A 24,352-nucleotide genomic window follows, 5' to 3' on the forward strand; every position below is an offset into this window, starting at 1 on the left:
ACTTGTATACTGCTATGTAACCCAGCTTCTTTTCTTTTTCTTTCCTTTTTTTCTTGTCATGTATATATTGTCATATGATTTTAAGCATTCCACCTTACTCAGGATGACCCTGTCTGTCTTTTGTTGTCTTGATTGTTTGTTTTGTGTTTGTTATAAAGCATAAAAAAAATAAAGTATAAAAAAAGCGATTTTTGTGAGTGATTGTAGCCAAAATTAAAGCATGGAAATACACAAAACATGTATGTAATACATCGATCAGAGTTTTAATACACTCTTTAAAGTGCACCACAACATGTGTTGGTCCTTAAAATAGCAGCTTTCTGCCAGGATGGTAAATGAAGACGAAAAGTATTACAAAGTACAGTAAAACACCACAATACTGTACCTGAAAATTAAGTTAAAAAAATACGCTGAAATGTCTGAAAATAACAAACTACTGCAACCTTGGTGTATGTGTATGTGTGACACAGTGTCTGTGTGTTTTGCATACATATAATATAAAACGCCATCTGCCAGGACCTGAGGCCGTTCTTGCCCTACTACCCTCCTTGCTTCTCTTCCTTTGGTTCATTTTTCTCCTCTACCTCTCATCCCTCTCTCCTACATTGTTATTGCAAGCATTTTAAATGCAGAAAAATAATCATGTCCAACATACATTACACACAATATATAATCACATAATAAAACACTCATAATGTATTCACAAACAGACACAAAAAGACTGAACACTACATTTCTCTCTCTTGCACACACACACACACACACACACACACACGCACACACACACACACACACACACACACACACACAAATGAGGTTAATGAAGATGAATGTGGGGGCACAGTCCTATTGACATCCTATGTCTCTAATTGTGGCCGTGTTCTTCAAGGACATGGTGGTAAGACAAGCAGGGTGAGGACAGGAATAGATCTGATGAGGGGAAACTGTGGAATAGTCATGCGACTCGGAAGAGAGTCTGTCTAATGCAGCGTCAATCACAATTAAAGGCAGGAAAAACTGTATGTGATGAGATGTAAAAGCAGTGATGGAAGAGAGGGAAATGTGTGTGAAAAGAGGAGGAAGACGAAGGAGAGTGAGGGAGGAGATATTGAGCAGGGAGGGAGGGAGGGAGGGAGGGAGGAGGAGGAGGAGGAGGACCAGATCAGTGATCCAGAACAGTGAGCAGACAGAAGACACGAGTTAAGAGTTCGGTCAAACATAGAGCACGGCGGTGCATCAGCCGTCCTCGCACACAAACACACACACCCATACACACACACACACACACACATAGAAGATAAAGACATACCTAAATCCTATGAAATGAATCGACCTGCCCACCCCAGGATAATCCAGATTCACTCATGTGATGTCCTACCTGGTACGATGGAAACAGTGTCTCTCTCCCAGGACACGACGCTGACGTACTCCTGCACGGCAGCGGGGATGAGGCACTTGAACACGGCTACGTTGCCCCGCATCGAGCGCTGGTCCGCCACCCGCACGGTGTAGGGCTCCCTGAAAACTACAAAAACGCACAAATCATAATGAGATAGCGGATATCTCAAGCTTTAAAGGGCAAGATTATTTTCCTGCCATTGTATAGTGGAGGTGCGGTGACCCATGATGGTGTAAATGTTGTTTGAGAGGCTTTTCCAACCAGACACAAATACATTTCAGGATATTCTTTTTAAGGAGTTATTATTTAAAGATATTATATGAAACATCTTCCATCATCCATCCAGAGGATGTGTTGACAATGGATGAACATCATGAAGATATCATCACATTGTAAGCCTTTTTGTTCCGAGATAAAAACAATAATCTACTTGTGTTTACATCATCAAAAACAACACATTAACACTCCAGAGCAAAACGCCCTTTCATCAATTACCACAGAACGCCACATTTATTCATCGGAAATTACTGGCCTGCTCTTGTGTTGTTTGAACTCCTCTAATTCTGCGTCTGCTATCACCATAAATGGTGCGAGCCACCATTAAGCAGGATAATCATGGAAATTATTTTCTAGCTTTGGCGTGACATCATCATGAAACACCGAATCTCCTGTGTTTTTGCACAGAACTTCATGAGGACACAACAGAGTAAGCTGCACATTCAAAGTAAACTGAAGGGTTATTGGTGCTTCCGTTTATGCAGGTTCATGCAATATTTTACACTCTGGTGAATGAGCAGGGACTCATTAGCAAAATCACATGAAAGCTAGGACGTATCCGAAGGTTGCTAAGAAACTGGTTCGGAATCCCTTCCCTGGTAACAGACACGATGACAGCATGCATACATTCCTGCTGCAAAGAGGGAAACACATGCGAGCGCACGGAAATTTACATTTTCTTTGAACAGATGAGTAGAAAAAAGCAGATCTGTCAAGTTCTTATGAAATAATATGGAATGAACCGTCAATGATGTGAATTTGTTTAGAAATTGTTGTTAGCCATGAAGCAGTAAGGGTGATGATGAAAACCCCTGTCATTGTTCGATGGCAGGGCAAGTACAACACGGCGGCCATAAGACTGAACCCCAAGACAAAGCGTACGCATACTGTCCGACCGTAACCTGTACACCAGAGCTGCCGAGGCCCGACAGAGGCCGCTGGCTGCAGGATGTTTGGTTCATGCTAATCCCCCGCCTCCTGAGGCCAGGCTTTTGGGTCATGTGGGAATGAAGGCAGCAACCGGCTGGCATGCAGCTCAGGGCCCTGGCTCAAATCCTCAACTTGGCGCTAGTATTAGTATTAGAATGAATATGAGTATTAGTTCAGGTCGGCGTTGGGAGGCAGAATATGAAAACAGATGTTGATGGCAGGAGGGAAGGGGGAGGGGCCGACTGGCCTGAATGAATGATGGGAAGGAGGGGGGGCGGGACAATAGATGCAGTGTAACTAACATCCAGCTGTAGCTTTGTTCCAACTGCGGTTTGATGTAACTGTTTAGTGAAGTATCTCGGCAGGTTCTAGAGCTGCACGAACCCAACCCCCCCGACGTACTATTTTACTTTAGATGAGGTCTCGCTTATTAAAGGAGCCTCACGCGGTCCAATCAATGGAAAACGCCAATTAGGTTTGTTAATGAGAGATAATTAAAGAAGTGTGCTGTGGCTATATTTAGTCTGGCACAAGAGGACAGTTTGAAGAACGAGGGAGCAGGGAGGAGAAGGAGGACAGAAAAGAGAATATGATGGCAACAGAGGCAGCTTTTGGTCAAAATGTCCAAAAAATAGACTACCTATAGTATCTACTAGTGTTTATCAATTGATTATTTATTCTGACGCCTGCTAAGAATTAATTTCTTCTCATTTCTTACTGAAAAGAGGCTTGAGATGTTTTTGTATGTACGGTAACAATATACTAAAAAAATATTGGCATATAAATTAAAATGACCCTGTTTTAGGTTAGCATACTGTACATACTGTAGTTGTAAATGATGGTGATAAGGTCACCGAAACAGCCGTATCTCCTTATCACTAGGTGTTGAATTACTTTTCTCACCTTGCAAAGCTTTAAAAAGCCTTCCTTAAAAAATATCCAAGTGGCTGCCAGGTTCCTGGTGCCCTTTATTTTACTGGCCTTTTAAAAAGTGAGGGACTGTCAATGAGGATGATGCGGTAATGATGATATAACCTATTGTCACACTTTTCCCTCCTCATCTGATTTGGTTCATCTAAAAATCACATTGGAGTTGCTACTTAACTCTGAGTACTGTAGGGGTTGTGTTTTGGGTTTCATCCTACCAGATGGTGCCAGGCTGTAGATGGAGCTGAAGGGGTTATGTCGGTATAAAGTGCAGTGGTTCATCACTGGCTCCGTCAAATAGGTGTGAGCGGAGGCCGAGGCCTGGTGTAGTATGTGATGCAGATGTTCTCTCTGTAGACTGTGTTCTAGGTCAATCTGTGTTCAGGTCGAGACGGGCTATTTTAGGGCAGGTGATTCTGTGTGTGGGTAGGGCTTTTTGCAGCTGCCAATCACATCTGCTCTACTTTCACAACTGTCTCTTTTAGCTACATTACTCATCATGTTGTGTCTCACTTAGGCCTTGTGATCCATAACCACCCTTTTGTTATCTCAATCTTCCAGATCCTTCAGCCTTGCTCTAATCTTAGGCCCGAACCCCTTCCCGACCGTGCTCCCAAACTCACCAGCTTTGATGCGGATGTTGGGGCTGCGGATCTTGCCAGCTTGGTTTTCGGCAGTGCAGAAGTAGTCGTTGTCGTGGATGTAGCTGTTGTAGGCGGAGGGCGAGAAGGGGTACAGTTGCAGGGTGCCATTGGCGTGCACGTGGCGGATGTGGGGCACGTCATAGATGTCGTCGCCGGTGGCCAGGTACCAGCGCAGTATGGCACTGGGGGTGCCCCCTGCTGGACAGGGCAGGGACACCCCCACCGAGCTGGAGTAGGTTACCCTCTGCAGGGAGGCATTCACAAAGTACAGCCTGGTGGAGCCCACATCCTCACTGTGTACTGCAGGGGCAAACAAACAACACAACATCACTTAACAGGCCAAGGTGGAGGTGAGAGGTCAACGATGAGCACCTATTATGTGCTGCATACACTGTGTAAACACACAGGATTCCACTGATTTAAAGCATCACATTAATGGACAATAAAATGGACAGAGTGGGAATGTCCTTCAAATGTGATGCGAAATAATCATAACAAATATATGTCAAATGTCCAGCTGCAAACATCAGTCATGTGATCCAGAAAGCCAGGGATTTGGGCTAAAGCCTGTGATGGTTTAGATGGATCGGAGGGAGGAGGAGCCTGTTACCTCTGTACAGCGAGTGCACACATACACAAACAAAGACAGAGAGAGGGAACTCAATGATAGGTTATGTGATTGGAATTTCTATGCCAGACGCAGAGATTTAAGTCTATTTAATCTCCTTACATATTTAACACACACACACATGCACGCACACACTCACAGCAGACACACACATACAGGAATGTTCTTCATTGGCACTCAGATTAAACACATACAGCTCCAGCAGAGAAAGGAGAGTGAGAAGAGGAGAGGAATAGGTCTCTTAAATTTGGGGTCATAATGGGAAAGATTAGGAGAAAAAGAATAGTGGGGGGGAAACTGCTGATGGACAGATGTGGATGTTAACCACCACAGCTTCTAAATTATATGATCTAATACACACTACCCCACGCCACCACATATTCACTCTGTTAATGTTCAACAGTTCAGCACAGAAAGTCTGTAAAACTTCATGGAAGATACTAAGAGATACTGAAAGATCCAGGATTTTGATCCAAATTGGATGAAATTAGCACTCAGTATACTTGTGGTCGTTCTTAAATCATGACTGTTATTTTTTCTTTCATTTTTTACAAAATGGATCAAATTGATTTTTCTTCTATATTTTTCATCCATTAAATAATGCTGGTTGGAATTGTGGAATTTTCAAAACAACATAAATATTTATTACAACAAAATAAATGCAAATTTTCAGTGGTAGAATCTACAAGTTTTAATATGTTGTTATCCCATTTTTTTATTGACTTAATTTAAAAATGAATGTTTAATTTAGGGATGCATCGATCCAACGCTTTCAGTTCCGTTACCGATAGAGATACCTGAGCTTTGGGTATCGGCCGATACAGAGTACCAATCTGATACCAGTGTTTAATTAATAAGCTGTATGCCTCACTGTGTGGAAGTGACAGGGTTCATTCAATTATGTGTAAGGCAACATCAGGCTTGACTGAAACATCGTTTTCCTAACTTTGTAAAACAAAATGTAACAAATAAATACATAGACATATATGTACTAAATTGTTATTTATTATTAAAGTAGTAAATCGTACACCAACAACTTGGCAACATTTTTTCAAAATGAACAGGAAGTACAATTCAGGTGTAAACCATTTTAATGCAGCAACAAATTGGTCAAAACTTAAACATCCGATCCAGCTATTTGAGTCGGTGTCGGCCCGATATCCGGTCCGGTATCGGTATCGGTATCGGTGCAGCCCTAGTTAAATGATTTAATTGTTATCACTGACATTCGATAATATCGCAAAATCTAACTTTTGACCAAGCTTCAGTGGTTACATCAGGGTTATTTTTGGGAGATGGTCTATGTGCTTTTATACTTAATCCTTACTAATGAGCATTAGTTAATTTCATAAACTGTTTCTGTTACAAAACAGATCTGATCATTTTTTTTTCTTTTTTATAAAAACTTAAATTAACAGAACAGATGAAAGTCAGAGATTCAAATGTATTTGAAAATATGTCCAATATGTCACAGTTCAGCACAGAATGTCACCAAAATATCATGAAAAATAGATCTAGAGATATAACTGTAAAATCGATAACACGTAATAAGTTCATAAAGTATGTATTCATGATATAAACACTGGAGCTGCAACTTTTTTATATAAAATTATTAATAATGTATGTCGATAAAATGTCAGGAAATTGGGAAAAATTCCCTTCAAAATTCACTGCAGCCCAAGGTGATGCCACCAATTTGCTTGTTTTTCTAACCAACACTTCAAAACTCAAAGATATTCAATTTATTATCAAGTAATATAAAAAAAAGCAGGAAATTCTCAAAACTGAGAGGCAACAACTCGAAAATATTTGGCTTTTTAGCTTGAAAACGATTAATTGATCATCAAAATAGTAGCCTATTTTTGTTTCCGTCAACTTATTGATTAATTGACTAGTAGTTTTTGTTTTTTTTAAATCAAAAAGGTTTTGATTCTCCTGTGGTCAAGATCATCTGTTTTCTGACTTTGCAATAACACCAGCTAATTGTTAAGGTAACTTTAAATTGCAGTGCTTCATGTAACATACAGTAACACCAATCACAGCTGCTCCCTGCACTCAGTGTACAAAAATGCTATTATGTTCTGTGACACAGAAGTACAGACATCTTCAATGTCTGCAGATAGAAGTTTCAACACTTAGATTGATTATTATGTTAATTGTCATTATCAGCTACCTCTTTACGATGGCAATTGTGCTGTACCCGCTAAATGATGGTCTTGTTCAAGTAACTTTGTCACATAATTTTTGCATAATCACAAAATCATGAAATCATGAAATCATATTATGTTTTCACAGGTACACGAAGCACAGTGCCCGAAATAGTTGTGACAATCAAAACCATCTGTGTGAACAGTGAATACTGAGTTTGTGATATATTTGTAGACAATTACAAAGCCCATCAGAAATGACCTTCTGGATTACTAAAACCAAACACAAGAAATCAGGAATGAGAGCAAATATTGTATCTGATCATCCAAATATTACGACTTTGTTTAGGCCATGTCTTTAATGAAGCGTGGCTTTAAGCTACTGTATGGGTGATGTCTACAGAAAAACATTAACAGAATCAATCACCTCCATCAACAGTGTCACTGTGCTGGCACTAAGGTCAGGGCATCAGATCGAAGAAAGGTGCAGCGAGGTTCCTTAATAATTCCAGTTTCCTTTCAAAGAAGTGCTTCAATCCCTAGTAGACTAGAGATTGATAAAGCTGGGCAGAATGTTACAGATGGTATATAAAAATGTGTCTGGCAGTCCAGTGGTGGGCTGCAAAAACCAGGTCAGACTCCCTCCCCTCTGCAGATTACTGATAATGGCCCCTGAGCATAAAGCCCATATTAAAGATTGCAATATCTATAATCTCCCAATGGGGGGACAGGACTAAAGTGGAGGAGTGAGGGGGTCACCCTGAGAGCTTGGGGGGCGGGGGGGCTGGGCAGCAGGAGAACCTCTCATACAGTAGATTATATGGCCTGGGGGCCCGGGCACTGGGGGGCTGGGTAGCACTGGGACTGATGGAGTGGGAAGTGGAATAGAAAGGGGATCAGAGCAAACTCCAACCACTCAGAGCCTGTCAAAACCAGGCGATCCACACATGCACATGACACACACACACACATGCATACACATAAACACACACACAGTCCAAAAGCAGCTCTCGGCGCTCAGTCACACTGGGAGGAGACAGAGCAGGTTGCCATGGTGGCGCTTGCACTTGAAAGCTGTGACTGAATAAAAAACAATGCAACAATTTAACCTAACAACAGTGACCCACTGAACAATCTAAATTTAGAAACTTCAAGTCACCAAACCCCAAATTCTGTCACAATGTCTCGAATATTTGCAGGTTACAAAAAAAAAGCTGCTGAAATGAGCAAATGTTTAAATGGCATAGAAGTGAAAACATAAAGTGTATGCAAATAGTGTTCATTTACAGTCTACAGTTTGGTAAAAATAGTGTGCAAATGTCTAGCATGCCAGGTCAGTCAGTGATAGGATGAAAAACTGCTGTTTGGCTAGGTGTGGCCAGGCACATCACACTGGTTGCGTGCCAAAACTCAACTGGCACAGTCCTGGTTTGTGCCAGACTGGCAGACTTTCCACTCCATTTAAAACCAACAGTTAAATCATTACATACCACCTGTGCCTACCTGTATAGACGGCTTGTGTGGCAAGAAAACAAAATGCCTCATGTACCAACAGTGAGGTAAACGACAGAGACTGCATGGTAAACATAGGGCTGTGTATTGGCAAGAATCTGGCCATACGATACGTATCATGATACAGGGGTAATGATTCATTGCGATACTGTAAGCAAGGTGATATTTTGCAATTTTGAAAATTTAGCGTACCTTTCAAGCGTTATTTAGCCTCCTTCACGACATGTAAGTATGACATAGTTGGTACTAATGGATTCCTAGGTTCTCTAGTTTCATATGATGCTAGTACCTTCACACTAGCTTTAAAACTGAGCCCGCAACAACCTCCGAAAGACAGAACGGCGGCCGGGTCCGCTACGCTTCTGCAACTACACTATGGGTCGGGACAGCGTTACTGTATGAGCGCAGTGCAGAGCGGCAGCCATTTAGCTAGCCAGTGGGAAACAACAGAGAGACTCCACATCTAGTCTGCTTTAATCAAACTCTGGTGCAGTTCAACCCTTGGTGCAGCTCGTTGGGGAAGTTGTGAACGCAGTAATTGAACTCTGGTCCGGACCAAAACAACCGGTCTGAAACTGCTTGCGAGAGGCGGTTTCCGTTTCCAAGCGAACCAAAACACAGGCTGCCTGTGTGGGCATTTGTGGAGATGGACACAGGTAAACTACAGGTTAACATGAGTAGGAGAGGATTGACCTGGACTTCTGCGTGAGTCTGATGTTTGCATGACATCTGGCCCGAAGAGAGCACACAGAATATTCTAAGTAAAGTCCACAAAAACAGTGACGCTTATAAAGTCACAAACTGGAGGAGAAAGGATTTGTGCACAGTCAATCAGTGCCGAGTCAAAATGAAAAAAGTCTGTGATTCCCTGCATAGAAGTGACAGCTCTTGAAACAAAAAAGATAAATTTGCTCCTTCGAATACGCCCCTCAGCAACTTATTTTTTAAATTTGGTTCGCTTCGATTTGTGAAAGCAAACCAGACTAAATAGAAAACCATAAGTATCAATTTTACTCGGACCAGCCAAACAGACTGCGGCTTGTGAAAGCGCCGCCAGATGCACTAAAATGATGCACTCTAGCCAGCCCAGCTGCTTAATTGGCCCTTTGCTAAGTCCCGCCCCTTCGAATGCAGACAGGCCAATCATAGCGTAGGATCGACCAGCTCCGATTAGTGTCCGACAACTATACAGCTCTGATCCATAACCTCTCATGCAATTGTTTCAGATTTTCTTCATTTTCAGGTTGGTTTTGTGGATTTCGAGCAGCCTATAGTGATACTTGTTACCTGGTTACCTGGAGAGGTTGGAAGGAGTTTCCAACACATTTCTATATATAAAAACCTGTGGAGCTAACAGCAGAGAACATTACCACATCATTAACTAGCGACACTTCTACACCACGCAAGGTACTGAAGGTATAGCTACTTAATGTATACACATGCTACTTTTGCATTGGTGCTCTATACCTATCCAGAGCATTAATATAGCATCACACAACTATTTGCTATGTAAAGATATAGTGGAGTAAAGTCTACCTGTATGTCTTGTAAACCAAGTTTCTCCTTGCTTTGTTGACAGCAAGGCCAGCTGCTTTAGTGCATGTTTGTGCATGTGAGCGTGCCCCACTGGCTAGATGCCGGCTGCCGCTCTACACTGCTTTCATATGGCGGTTACAGCTGATAATGGGAAGCGTAACAGCCACCACCCAGTTCCCCCCAGGTTAACACTGTTAGCTAGCTTTGTCAGCACTGTTAGCTGTTGTTTTCACGTTTAGAGCTGTTAGCACCGTTAGCTACGAGCCGCCGCTCAGCCGTTGCCAATGTTGACAGCTGTGGAGGCACCTTTAATGTAACAGTGAATAAAGACCTACCCAGCTTTACAGGAACAGTGTTGTAGCCCCTTCTGTATGCTTCTCTCTGATAAATGCTATAATATTTGTTCAGGGAGTGCAGTTAGCGACGGTTTGGTCTCCATGGTAACTCTGACAGGTTGATGGAGTAGTAGCGGGGGCGGGGCTTATCGAGGACCCACCCTACTCTGCCTCTGATTGGCTAGTACTCGTTACCACCTTGTTCATGGCCATGCCATCTAACCATCATTGAACTGTTTTTTTTTTTAGCATTTTAGCATTATATAGTTTAATTTCTACCAGTCAATTAAGAAAAACTTTGCTTGACAGGGATCTTTAGGGAAATGGGCAAGATATGTGTTGATTAGTCTTGACAAATGAAATGCGACAAAAAACAGTATAGTTAAAGTCCTGTCAAACCAGCATTCTACCATACTACAACCAGCCACTCCAGTGCATATACAGCAGGTAATGGTTAGTATCCTTACACCTCTCTGAATTCAAAACATAACTTACACTATTTGTCAGTTATAAGACTGTTTTTCACTGGTAAGATCACACAGGTGACAAATAGAATCAATTTATTGTTGTCAACTCATTGGTTACTCTAAATTAACAAGAATAATGTTACATTTGGACTCTAAAACTGCCTCTTAACCATGTCTAAAAGTTCCGGCAGGTCACATTCCCACATTAATAATCTGGGGCTGCAAATGACAAATTAATTTCATTATAGATTAATTTTTTTCATTCTATTTTCAATTAAGTTATCAATCATTTAGACTTTTAAATGTCAGAAAATAATAAAATAAGGACAATCACAAGTTCTCAGAGTCCAAAATTAGGTCTTGTTTGGTCCAACCAACCATCCAATACCCATATATTCTGCTCACAATGATAGAAAACAGAGCAATGTGGCAAGTCTTCCCATGACAGAAGCTGGAAGCAGAGAATATAGAGCTGACTCTATCGCCAAAATAGTTGGTGATTCATTTTCTGACAATGACAAATTTTAATTTAAGTAATCGTTCCAGCTCTACATTAATCCATGCTGATTTCTTAATAGAAATACAATGAAACCTGCAAGTGGGCTTTAACAATCTGAGACAACTGTATGGTGCCCCTGTTCATTTCAGTGACTTCACCTTTCTCAGTGATGCATAGCCACAAATATCTGACCCCAGCAGCGTGTGGACAGTCGGTACCCTGATAGCAGTATTGACCAAAGCTGTAGGGGCTCCTGTGTTGATGTTGCTGCTGCAGATCACCTGCACCCAGGAGGCTTAATCAACCTCGTTCAGACACAGCACTGGAGAGAAAACCAACCCTCACACTGGAAGGTGTTGGAGCAGCTGACGGCGCTGCTGGAGCTAAAGCTTAGGCTGTCAGAGTCGCAGCCACTATTTTATACATCCTGCCAGAGAGCCACGCATGAATATGTATGTCAGGGAGGCAGAAGTCATAACCTATGCAAGGTTTCATCATGCATAATGCAGCTGATCTACGCCTTCTCCAGGATGTGAGTGCGCACAGGAGTGCACACACACACATACACACGCACACACAACGCTCACAACTGTATTGTGATGAGGAGGTAAACAAACCCCAGAACCCCCAATGTTTCACATGCACACATTCTCACACCCAGAGCTCCCTGTGCCCAACCAGAGGCATAATACCTCCGCATGTTCTTCCTCTTCTTCCCTCACACATCTCCATCATTCCAATTCTTTCTCATGATAAAATAATCTTCACAGCATTTCATCCTTATTAGATTTAGTGATAGGAACCGTGGTAAAGGTCAAAAGGATTCAACTTAACAGAGACAAGACATGCTCATCACTCAGCCATGTGAACTGTCACACACCTCTCCTCTCTCTCCTCGAGTGCTTGCTATTTTGGAAACAGCTTCATTTCCACCCAGACTCTAACTCCATGTGTTCACTCCCTTCCTGTCCTGTCCTGCCACCTCTCCGTCACTCATACTTCAGGTGTTTTTGGGACAGAAAATTTTTGATAAGATGATTGAAACATACAGCAGCAGAAACATGCAGCAGCAGAGGAGGAAGTGGGAGGAGACACACTGTAAGAAGGGGTGTGAATTGAGTATTGGTGGGATGCAGGGGGGTGAAGATAGGTGTAAGCTTATGGGTAATCCTCAGGGGTCTGCCATAAGTAGGTGGTTGATGGGTGGAGAAGTGTGGGGGTGGGGGGGGGGGGGTTGTTGGGGTTACATCTAATCAACGAAGGGGTATCGCCGCTCCCCACCTACTGTCTTTCCGAACACCCTGTCCCAACAATCTGCTCCCCACCCCACCCACAACCAACACCCCCCCGGCCTGTGCTGTGTCAGTAAAAAAAAAAAGTGTGCTACTTCAGCAGTCCCCTGGGACCTGCTCCCCCTCACATCAAAGCAGCCAGTTTCTCTCTTAATGTGAATATCAAATCTGTGGATCACAAGTCCCAGCACAGTCTGCATAAACTGCCCCTCCCCCAACCTTTAATTCTGCCTAGTGATGAGGGAGAGAGAGGGAGGGGAGTTACTGCGAGAGGAAGCGATGGAGGGAGGGAGAGATGGAGAGAGAGATGGAGATAGAGAGAGAGATCCAACAAAAACAACTACTTGCTTCAGAGATTTGACATTTGCTGAACGCACCCTCCTTCTGAAAATGTGCCGCCCCAGCATCCAATAAAATTTGGAGGAGGTCTTGCTCAATTTAGCAGTTCTTGCTGGGAAAAAAAAAAATCTTACTGTCGACGGTGTTCATTTGCATCTTTTTTTTCTCATTGTTGTTGTTTTAAATGATTAGTTCTTATTCATAATCTCGTTGGGATTTATAATAGATTTTAAGGACGAATTGGAGAGCAGGGACGCCAGTGACAGAGCTGTGACATCCTATTGGGGAGCTGGGAAGTGCAATGAGCTCCGTTTCTCTGCTGACAATCTTACACCAGCACACTTTGCCCACCATTAGGCAACAAAATTTATCAAAATGTGTGTATTTGTTAATTTATAGAATAACTGACATTTCTGTCATTAAATAATATTTATCTGCTGTTTTTTAGAGTGAAAAGTGTATGAGATGTAAGTTGTTTCATCAATCATCAGACCTTGATATATTCTATTTTTAAAAATGGCCAGTTCATAAGAAATTTCTATATTTTATATTATTGTTGGAGCACACTTCCCTCATTTTAAATGAAAAGAATCAGAATAACCTCACCCCTGAAAGAACCAAATTGCAGACAAAATCACACCGAGAGCTTGCTATTTCTCCTTTAACCCCCTTTAAGATGGGTGTTTTTGTCAAATTAAATAATGCCAGGGTTGAGCTGGTAAAAAAATGCAGGCCTGTGCCCTGCCTGAGTAATGATTGGCACCCCTGTGGACCACACAGCTCTGTCATTGAGAGCTGCCTATAGCTCAGATTGCAGCTTTAATTGTGCAGCCTTGCAAAGGCAGCACAGGGAATTGGACTGGGGAGGTGAGAGAGGGAGGGGGATTTTTTGCATATTTCTATTTGTAGCGGGTGAGCAGTGGAGAGGACACGAGTGTGTCAGGGTGAAGGATCACCTTATTGCTTTAAATTAAAATTCAAGTTTGAATGTTACATTAATCCTTTTTTTATATTTAATTTAGTGAATTCGATTTTAAATTCAAAGCTCTGGATAGGCCTACAGCAGGCCTGTATGTCAGAGTGAATTTTATTCACTGCTAATTAACACAATTACAGTAAATATAGTCTGTGAATTTCATTTAAAATGATAGCTAGAAGAAAACACACGTTTTTTTTTGTTCTGAAATGACCAATTAAAAATCACAACAAAATCCTTTAATCAGGTATAATATTTGAAATGACTGAAGAAAAATTATAGGCATTGTGCTCTAATTGGTTCTCTTATTACCCTTCAAGCATTTTTTTTTTTAGATCCGTTAATTACCCTGCACCCTGATTGCCTCCTAAACCTGAGTGTCTCTGACATAATCTAGCAAGAATTTGTTTTATATGTAGAATTTTTTTTATATATTTTAAGAATCTTGCAAATAAATAAACGAGTGAACTTCCAGTTTAGCTCCTGCAGAAATAACATCCCCTAAAAGTGTCCAACATTTAACAGCAAAACCAAAAGGGGTGTCCCCGTCACTTCCCCTCCTCCGCGCGCCCGCCAATACACACACACACACACAGAGACAACACGAGCAGTGACGCACGCGCTGGCAAAGGCCGCGCGAACACGTCCGCGGGGTCCAGGTGCGCTATTAGTGAGGAACATGACCGGGCAAGTCTATAATCTGCACCCACACGCCCCTGGAGTTTCTCATTTGATGAAATAAATTTGCGCATATTAATATGATTCCGCAAAAAAACAACGAAGAAGCTCTAAAAAGCACAGCTTTCAAGTTGAATGATTGTTTTAAATCAATAGCAAACATTTGGAGTTGAGGAAAACACAACATGGACAACAAATATGTGACTAATTGCTTATTGATATTCACCGATATTTTTTGGGGAAAAAGAGGCTTATCCAGTGTGAGAAAATGCCAGAACTTAAAATGGCCTATTTTAATCAACTCGTTTGCATCGAGAACAGCCATATTTCTGCTTCCAGACAACATCAGACTTTTTACTAAATAAATGTGGGCCCTAAATTAGGACAAAACAATATGTAAACATGTTTCCAAACAGGCAGGCTACACACACACAGGCCTATAAAAATGCTCTCGTGTGGAGATAGTGTTGCATTTCTGTTATTTTCGACGCAGATTTGTTCAGGATTATTATAATGCACTGTAATAGCAGAAGATCAACTTTGTAGTATGGGTCGGAGATTTACTGCATATACTGAACAAAAAAAAAGAAACAAATACCCCGTCTTTATAATTATAAACACAATTAAACAAAAGAAAGAAATTGAGGAGAGCAGATGAATTAAATAAGGAGGACAAATCTGAATGCACCAATTATGGCCTTTATGTGGGAGTAGATCTATTAAACTAATAAGGCCGTTGTGGAGAAAAAAAGGGTGCCTTTTATTTGCCATCCTAATTTAAAATGGAAACAATTTGTCATCACACAGAAAAAAGAATTAAAAATCCTAAATAAATAAGAGCATCTGTGTGGAATGGAGCGCTTGTGCCCAATATAGTCCATGAAAACAGCTGCAATTAGCAAAAGGCTATACACAATGAAAGCATCAAGATATCCAAAAATCACAAGAATTCCCGTCAAAACTTTACAGGACTGCTACGTTTTTGAGTGAATTTGTTCTAAAATTGGTAATCAATTGCTATAATTGCAGGCCGATGCATGTTTTCATTTCTCTGTCACCCTCCCTCTGTATTCGCACCTCATTCTCCCTATTCAGCCATTTTACATATTCATAACCGGGAGTTGGTAATGCGAAAACAATCCGTGCTATCAGCACCATCTGAGGCCGCTGCATAAAACCACTAAAACAGCCAGGTGGAAAAAAAAGAAAGAAAAAAAAATCACTTCACACCTTTACTTTCACAATATTTCTAGCAGTTCAGCTCCAGATGGTTTATACATTTTTGATTTAAAGAATCATTTTCAATCAATTCCTCATCACAAGACATCCGATGATACATCAAAGCAGCAGCCACACACACAAGTCTACCATTCACCGCCAGAAATCAATTGAGCTTTCGATTGATTATCACTTTTCATTCAACTTAAAACACAGTAAGCACTTGGATTTGAAATATTTATTTTTTCCCCCTCTTACCTTCTTGGAGAGAGTACAGCAGGAGTAAAGTTACAAGCCACATGCCATAAATAGCAGGTCTATTTTTCAGGAATATTTGGCAATCCTGGCAGGTGTGAGGCGCGGTTTTTTGGCCAGGCGGGTCTCCGTGCTGGACTGGCGACTGTGCTCCCCGGAGGTCTCTCCAGCCCTGCTGCCCAGCGTAGCATGGAGGAGAAATGAGAGGCGCTCCGGCCCCGCCCATGTCCCTCCTCTCTTCCCAACACTACTGGGCATACAAATCCATCCTCCCTACACTAATCAAACACCGCGGAACGATGCAAATCACAGCAAAGCCGAGGCTCGGTGTGAGCTGAACACTGGATTTTGAGTCCAGTTGGGTCCAAACTGGCAGTTTGTGTGAGCCGCTGGAGCTGCGCAGACAGACCCGTTGGCACCTTGGAGAGAGCGCACCCACCTGTGCGCCCCTGATCACCGCCTATCTTTGCGCAATATGGAGCTACAAAAAGCCGCTCAGGCTGCTGCGAAAACTCTCAAAATGTATTAATGTCTTTTTCCTCAGAGTTTTGACCTTAATCTCAGGGACGCGGAGCTGCACCACAGACTAATGACTGCTTTTCTTTGTCTTTTGGAGCCATGGAACGTGCGTAGACATTTGCGCACAGATATGCACTGCAGATAGAGAGGAGGAGGAGAGAGAGAAAGAGGGTATAGCGGGGTGTGGAGCATGACACTGCCACACAGCAGGTGAAGAACGCAGCAGGTGAAGCAAAACTAAAGGTTTCAGAGAATCCTTAAAAGCATGAGCAACTTTCTCTATCGCTATTCTCCTGTTTCAGCCTGCTGTCTGTTGCGCTCCTCTGCATAAGCATAAATTAGGACGGCGAGTTGCAGGACACTCCCAGTTCATAGAATATTTAAAGTCACTGTGGATGCCAGTGGTGGATCTGAGAAGTGATCGTCTGCTGCAACAGCCGTACAACCACCAGGCAGAGAAAGTAAACCAGTAAAACTAAATAGGATTCAATGTTTTAATTCATGTTCATTCAGTGTAATTGTGGGCGAAAAGTTGTCTGATTGATAGTCACAGACGATTGAGAGAGAAAACATGTGTCTGCCACTGCTATGTCTTCAATAAAATATATTTTAGGTTCCTTTTATGTTCATCGTCTTATAGCCTATTAATTATTGCTTTGTTCACAAGTCAAATAAAGCTCAGACTGTTATGGGATTAAAAGTTTTCTGCTCACATTTAAGAACACATAAGCCTGTAGCCTTATAGCAAACAATAAAATAGACATCCAGACATGTGTATCGCTCATTGAAATTGGTTGTCTGTAAACTTTAACAACTTTAAGAAAAGGTCAGTAGCAGCATCACCTCCTCTCCTCTCCTCTCCTCACGGCGCTGCAGTCTGATGCTCTGATCTGACCGGAGGTTCAAGCCTCTGACTCCACATGCGGGTCACTGCTGACATCTGCTGGTGAGACTCACACATGCAAGTGGGCCCATTTTTGCACATGATTTGTGCACAATGACTTAGTGTTGTATGACCTTAGATGTGGATGTGATTATGTTTGTGGCACTTTCTATTTGGAATTTTTCAAGACAACTTAAAAAATAATAAATAATTTCAAAATGAGTGTCAAAATAACACAATGTCTTAGGCCTATGTGAAGTAACTGCACTGATAATATAAACTGGAAAAATAAGTTAGGAAACTTGTGTTTGGTCGATTATTTCTCTTTTGTTACAATGCTAATTGGCATTATATTTTACATCATTGGAAAGCCTGTTTATTTACCTTCACAATGATGTCCAACTTGTAAGGATCATGCATTTATGGGATGAGCAGCACAGCTGATTATGTGGGTAACGCCCAAGAAAAATTTGCCAAAATGCTCTGCCAATGGTAAACAGTGTATTCTCCTGTTGGTATTGACTCTTGTTTTGAGTTGTTTGGTGGATTGGATGATTGAACTCTCTATCAGTAACAAGGAACAAACAAGACATATTGGCTATTTTACACTTTATTCATTTAATACACCGTCAGGAGCCTCAGTAGCGGGTGGAAGATCCATACGCAGCCACAACAGCCTGGCACCCCCTCTTCATGCTGGTCACCAACCTGGTCACATGTTGCTGTGGGATGGCGTTCCATTCCTCAACCAGGATTCGTTGCAGGTCAGCCAACGAGGTTGTGTCAGTCACTCTAACACGTACAGCACGCCCAAGCTGATCCCACAAGTGTTGAATTGGGTTGAGGTGTGGACTCTTGGCAGGCCGTTCCATTCTCTCTACTGCCACATTGTGGAGGTAGTCTGTGATAACCCTGGCTCTGTGGGGGCGGGCGTTGTCATCTTGGAGGATGAAGTTAGGTCCCAGATTGTGGAGATATGGGATCGCCACTGGCTGCAGAATCTCATCCCGATATCTCCCTGCATTGAGATGGCCTTCAATAATGACAAGCCTTGTTTTGCCAGTGAGGGAGATGCCGCCCCACACCATGACACTGCCCCCACCAAAAGCTGTTACTCCATCGGTGCAACAATCAGCATAGCGTTCTCCATGTCGTCTCCATACTTTGACCCTGCCATCCAACTTTCGCAGAAAGAACCTGGACTCATCACTGAACATGACATTCCCCCACATGTTCAGGTTCCATTGTCTGTGTTGTCGACACCAGCGCAAACGGGCCTGACGGTGAAGGGCAGTCATTGCAGGCTTCCTGGTAGCCTTATGAGAATACACTGTTTACCATTGGCAGAACATGTTGGCAAATTTTTCTTGGGTGCTACCCACATAATCAGCTGTGCTGCTCATCCCACAAATGCATCATCCTTACAAGTTGGACATCATTGCGAAGGTAAATAAACAGACTTTCCAACCATGTAAAACACAATGCCAATTAGCATTGTAACAACAGAGAAATAATCCACCAAACACAAGTTTCCGAACTTTGTTTTTCCAGTATATACAGTGGAGGAAATAAGTATTTGATCCCTTGCCGATTTTGTAAGTTTGGCCACTTACAAAGAAAAGAATGGTCTATAATTTTAATGGTAGGTTTATTTTAACAGTGAGAGACAGAATATAAAAAAAAAAATCCAGAAAATCACATCATATAAAAGTTAAAAATTGATTTGCATTTGATTGTGGGAAATAAGTATTTGATCCCCTAGCAAAACATGACTCAGTACTTGGTGGAGAAACGTTGTTGGCAAGCACAGAGGTCAGACGTTTCTTGTAGTTGGTCACCAGGTTTGCGCACATCTCAGGAGGGATTTTGGTCCACTCCTCTTTGTAGATCATCTCCAAATCCTTAAGGTTTCGAGGCTGTCTCTTGGCAACTCGAAGCTTCAGTTCCCTCCACAGATTTTCGATGGAATTAAGGTCCGGAGACTGGCTAGGCCACTCCATGACCTTAATGTGTTTCTTCTTGAGCCACTCCTTTGTTGCCTGGGCCGTATGTTTTGGGTCATTGTCGTGCTGGAAGACCCATCCACGACCCATTTTCAGTGTCCTGGCTGAGGGAAGGAGGTTGTCGCCCAACATTTCACGGTACATGTCCCCGTCCATCCTCCCTTCGATGCGGTGAAGTCGTCCTGTCCCCGTAGCAGAGAAAGACCCCCAAAACATAATGTTTCCACCTCCATGCTTGACGGTGGGGATGGTGTTCTTGGGGTTAAAGTCAGCATTTCTCTTCCTCCAAACACGGCGAGTTGAGTTGATGCCAGAGAGCTCGATTTTGGTCTCATCTGACCACATCACCTTCTCCCAAGCCTTCTCTGAATCATTCAGGTGTTCATTGGCAAACAGACGGGTCTGTACATGTGCCTTCTTGAGCAGGGGGACATTGCGGGTGCTGCAGGATTTTAATCCATTACGGTGTAGTGTGTTACCAATGGTTTTCTTGGTGACTGTGGTCCCAGCTGTCTTGCGATCATTAAGAAGTTCCTCCCGTGTAGTTCTGGGCTGATCCCTCACCTTTCTCATGATCATCGATACCCCATGAGACGAGATATTGCGTGGAGCCCCAGACAGAGGGCGATTGATGGTCATTTTGTGTTTCTTCCATTTCCGAATAATGGCACCAACAGTTGTCTCCTTCTCACAAAGCTGCTTGCTGATGGTCTTGTAGCCCATTCCAGTCTTGTGCAGGTCTGCAATCTTGTCCCTGACGTCCTTAGACAGCCCTTTGGTCTTGCCCATGGTGGAGAGGTTGGAATCTGATTGTGGACAGGTGTCTTTTATACAGGTAATGAGTTGAGACAGTTGTCTTTTATAAAGGTCACGAGTTGAGATTCGGAGTACTTTCTTAAAGCGTGAGGACTAATCTAACTGGTCTGTGGGGGACAGAATTCTTGCTGGTTGCTAGGGGATCAAATACTTATTTCCCACAATAAAATACAAATCAATTTATAACTTTTATATGATGTGATTTTCTGGATTTTTTTTATATTCTGTCTCTCACTGTTAAAATATACCTACCATTAAAATTATAGACCGTTCTTTTCTTTGTAAGTGGGCAAACTTACAAAATCGGCAAGGGATCAAATACTTATTTCCTCCACTGTATATATATATATGTATATATATATATATAAAAAAGAAATAAAAATGCTCCAATTCTGGTTCAGAAGATTTCCTTTTAATGCAATTTCATATTATACATGATGCTTTGTTTCATATAAAGTATAAAGAGAGAAAGGAGTATCTGTGGTGATCACAACAGGCAGTTTGATACACAATTGACAGGATGAAACTCTCTAAGGCCCCATGTGAAAAGGTTGCCTTTCTCTGTTCTCACTAGCTCCTGTTCCCCAAAATTAAGTGTTTTTGTGTCTGCCTGATTATTAATTTCAGTTCAGTGTTTCAGTTTATTTGATACATTATAAATAAAGGGGCATAAATGACACAAAGTCGTTTAGTTTGTTTGTTTTATGGGTTCATAGGATTTTTGATGTTCTGCCTGGGATGTTGGGGTAGATCAATCAAGGAAAGTGCAAACAAGTTTGTCTCATTATGTCTTCTTAGCAGGGCGGGACTGGGAACTGTTAATATGTAAGATTGGTAAGATAGTTCTGCAGTAAATGATTATTGACAATACTTGGTGCCCCTAGACAGATTGAGATGTCAGCAGTAACTTGTATTAATGGTCTGTTCATTCTTCTGTGGGAATTTGGATGCTTGCTTGGTTTAGTTCACCCTATACTTGCGTACCTGGCCAGGTTCCAGTTAGGTGAGGTCCATAAGATTCACTGGAGTAAGGGGGAGGGAGAGTCGTCAGCTTGCTGTGAGGCTGCAGCTTTCTTTTGTTTGGTGTTCTTTTCATTCAGTTTAACTGTATTTTTATTGGATTTTTTGTTTCAGTGCACTTTTCTTAATAAATACCACTTTTTTTTGCACTAATCCTATTTATCAACCTCGCTCTTCAACATCCCTTTCAAAGTTTTCCGGTGCCAAACCACCTCATCTGCCCTCTATATTGAGTGGCAGCACTACACCACAAATGCACAACATTTTATTTTTGCATACTGTGCAAAATCCCTTTACTTCTGCATGCAACATGTTTCATTGGACAATTCATGTATTTCCAATGGTTGAACATAACTATTCCAACCAATAATATAATCACAGATTTCTGAGCAATGACTCACTACTCCACCCCTCCAAATATCAGAGGGGCCGGAGGCATTATGTTTTCGGGTAAAAAAAGAATGGTAAAAATTGACGCAGCAAAGGCAGAGATATCCTGACTTTTGGTCCCTAATATGGGCTCCAAAAACACTGGATCCTACACTTCCCATAATGCAACTTGATAGTGTCTTTTATTAGACCTTCCCTGAATGCAAATGCCCACGTTTGTCAAGCTCCACGCAGTTTATAATGCAGGCTTTCCATTAAAGGTTTGTAGTTTCTATGCCTAAACTGAGATGACATCATCAGAGGATATTTTCTCTAACTCAAAAAGAGTGTCCCTTTTAAGTGGGCATTTTTCAGCAGGGATATATGATAGAGGCATTTGCTTTGTTGTACAGGTTTTCATTGTTCTTCCTCCCTCAGCCCAACAGGAGGCAGTGCTGCCAAAGATCTAGTGTTGCACTACTTCACATACAAACAGCACGACAGGACAGATTTTATTCAAAACTTTATTAGATTTCATGTTTCTATAATAAAGACATTTAGAGCTGATGTGCACGGATGAGAGGTTGAAAATGGAGACATCATTTGAGGGCGAGCCATAGCATTAAAGCTGTACAGGAGGCTATATTTGTGTGCAGAGAGCAGCGGTGGAGCATGACTTGGTGAGTCTAAACGCTCTGCAGGGTCTGATCAAGTACAGGGGCTCCGGTCCACTCCGTGCTCCTCTCTGGATGTTCCCCATTCACCTGCATCCCATCATCACAACTCCTACTGTTGTATTGCTCACAGAACTGTCACAGTAACTCAAAGGTGCAGTGTGACAAACTGTCACTTCTGTTGTGATTTGCATAGAGTTGCTTGTCATCATAAGGCCCTCACTGACACAATGTCAACATTAACCCAAAGCTTTGTTTTCTCACTTCATTGATTCAGTGAGAAGGTGATCACCTTTTTTTTAACCAAGTCTAATTAGACAACAACTGACAGAGATTAGCCACTCAGAGAAAACCCACTCTTTAACAGTTAATTCAAATTATTGCGATTAAATGATTTGATCGTATGATCCTGCAAAACACTGTCTTCATGTTTCCAAAGTCACAGGAATAGCCCTAGGACCTGATTCCCTGTTCCTGTTCAATTCATAGTCCTGCACCAGGGTGGATTTTCTCTTTTAAATCAAACAAGAATACAGTAAACACACATATGAGAAATGTATATTACCCATAATATTTCTTACACCTTATACCTGCAATATCTTTCCCAAAGATCCCATGAAATGGGATGACAAAGTCATCACATCTTTTTTTTCACAGGCTGTCAGTCTTATCAAATATCATTTTAGCCCAAATAGCCCACTAGTTAAAGGCACTGTCACACATGCACACAATTAATATTCGCCTCCCGTTCACTTCCATTCTATACAAGCAAAGGGGCGAAAAAACATTTGCTTCTGATTGCGTTCGAAATGCAGATAACTTTGGTGTACTTACAATTCGGAAATCGCCTCGGCAGGCATTCGCGCCTGCATTCACACGTGTGACGGTGCCTTTATACTTGAAGGAATAGTTTGACATTTTGGTTGGTTAGCTTAGCTTAGTAAAAAGGACTTGTAGCAGAGGGAAACAGCTAGCCTTGCTCTGTCCAAAAATGTAAAAATTCTGCCTACCACCACCTCCAAAGCTCACTAATTAACATGTTATATGTTGTTTGTTTATTTCCTGGAGTGTTGCCAGGCAACCAGCAGAGAATCCAGGAAGTCACTGCTCCCAAAAAAAAACATAATTTGTTATTTTTACATTTCAGATTAAAGAAATGAGATATAACATGTTCATTAGTGAGCTTTAAGGCGTTGGTTGACAGATTTTGTTAGCTTTGGAAAGAGCCATGCTATAACTGTTTCCCCCTTTCCAGTCATTATGCAAAGCTAAGCTAACCGGCCAGACATGTGAGTGGTATCGATATTGAACTCTCGGCCAGAAAGCAAATAAGCAAACTTCCGAAAACGTCAAAACTACTCCTTTAAGACTGATCCCTCGCCATCTAATGCTTTCAACAGGAACAATATAATTTCATGGGACCTTGAAGAATCTTAGCACCCTGAATATTTCCTCCTGCGTGCTGTTTGGTTTCTTCACTCACTTGGATGATCAATGTGACAAACCGACACTGATTTGCATTATACATACATGAAAATATACATGTTTTTAAAGTGCGCAACACATCCTTTTTATAATATTGCTTCAAGCCAGTGACTGTAGTCACTTTAATGTGGAGGCACATTATTATAAACATAACAGTGAACTTCAGAAACCACCAGAAACTCACACTTTACTTACAGTACGCTCATCTAACGCCTGCTGCGACTGGGGAGGTATGTTATATATCCAACCTGACCCAGTGCTTAGCCACGCATCTGTCCCACTCTCCAGAGGTAATTCTTTTTAAAGCCAGACATTCAGTGTCTTGAATGTGCAACGTGTGTATATTGTTATTTATTATTTGAGTGTAATGCAGATACATTCATCTCCTAATATGCTGCTCAGTATGAATCTTTCCTGTTTGTCAGTCAGTGGGCTACACTGAGAGCATCACATGTCTTATTTCCTGCTTGAACAGAGTTTATACTTGAACTACAGCCCCCCTACTACAGCCTGCTATCTGAGACC

General features: G+C 41.8%; 1 protein-coding gene across 1 annotated transcript in view; it reads right to left on the reverse strand.

Moving 5' to 3' along the window:
• Window positions 1–17,233, reverse strand: part of LOC119475825 (Down syndrome cell adhesion molecule-like protein 1 homolog) — a 64,754-nt gene extending 47,521 nt beyond the window's left edge. The window contains 3 exon segments of the mRNA XM_037748882.1: window positions 1,378–1,525; window positions 4,156–4,476; window positions 16,062–17,233. Of these exon segments, the coding sequence (XP_037604810.1) occupies window positions 1,378–1,525; window positions 4,156–4,476; window positions 16,062–16,284 (692 nt within the window). The 5' untranslated portion in view covers window positions 16,285–17,233.
• Window positions 17,234–24,352: the final 7,119 nt, after the last annotated feature.

The sequence above is a fragment of the Sebastes umbrosus genome, chromosome 17 (genome assembly GCF_015220745.1).
Source record: "Sebastes umbrosus isolate fSebUmb1 chromosome 17, fSebUmb1.pri, whole genome shotgun sequence".
Taxonomy (NCBI): Eukaryota; Metazoa; Chordata; class Actinopteri; order Perciformes; family Sebastidae; genus Sebastes; species Sebastes umbrosus.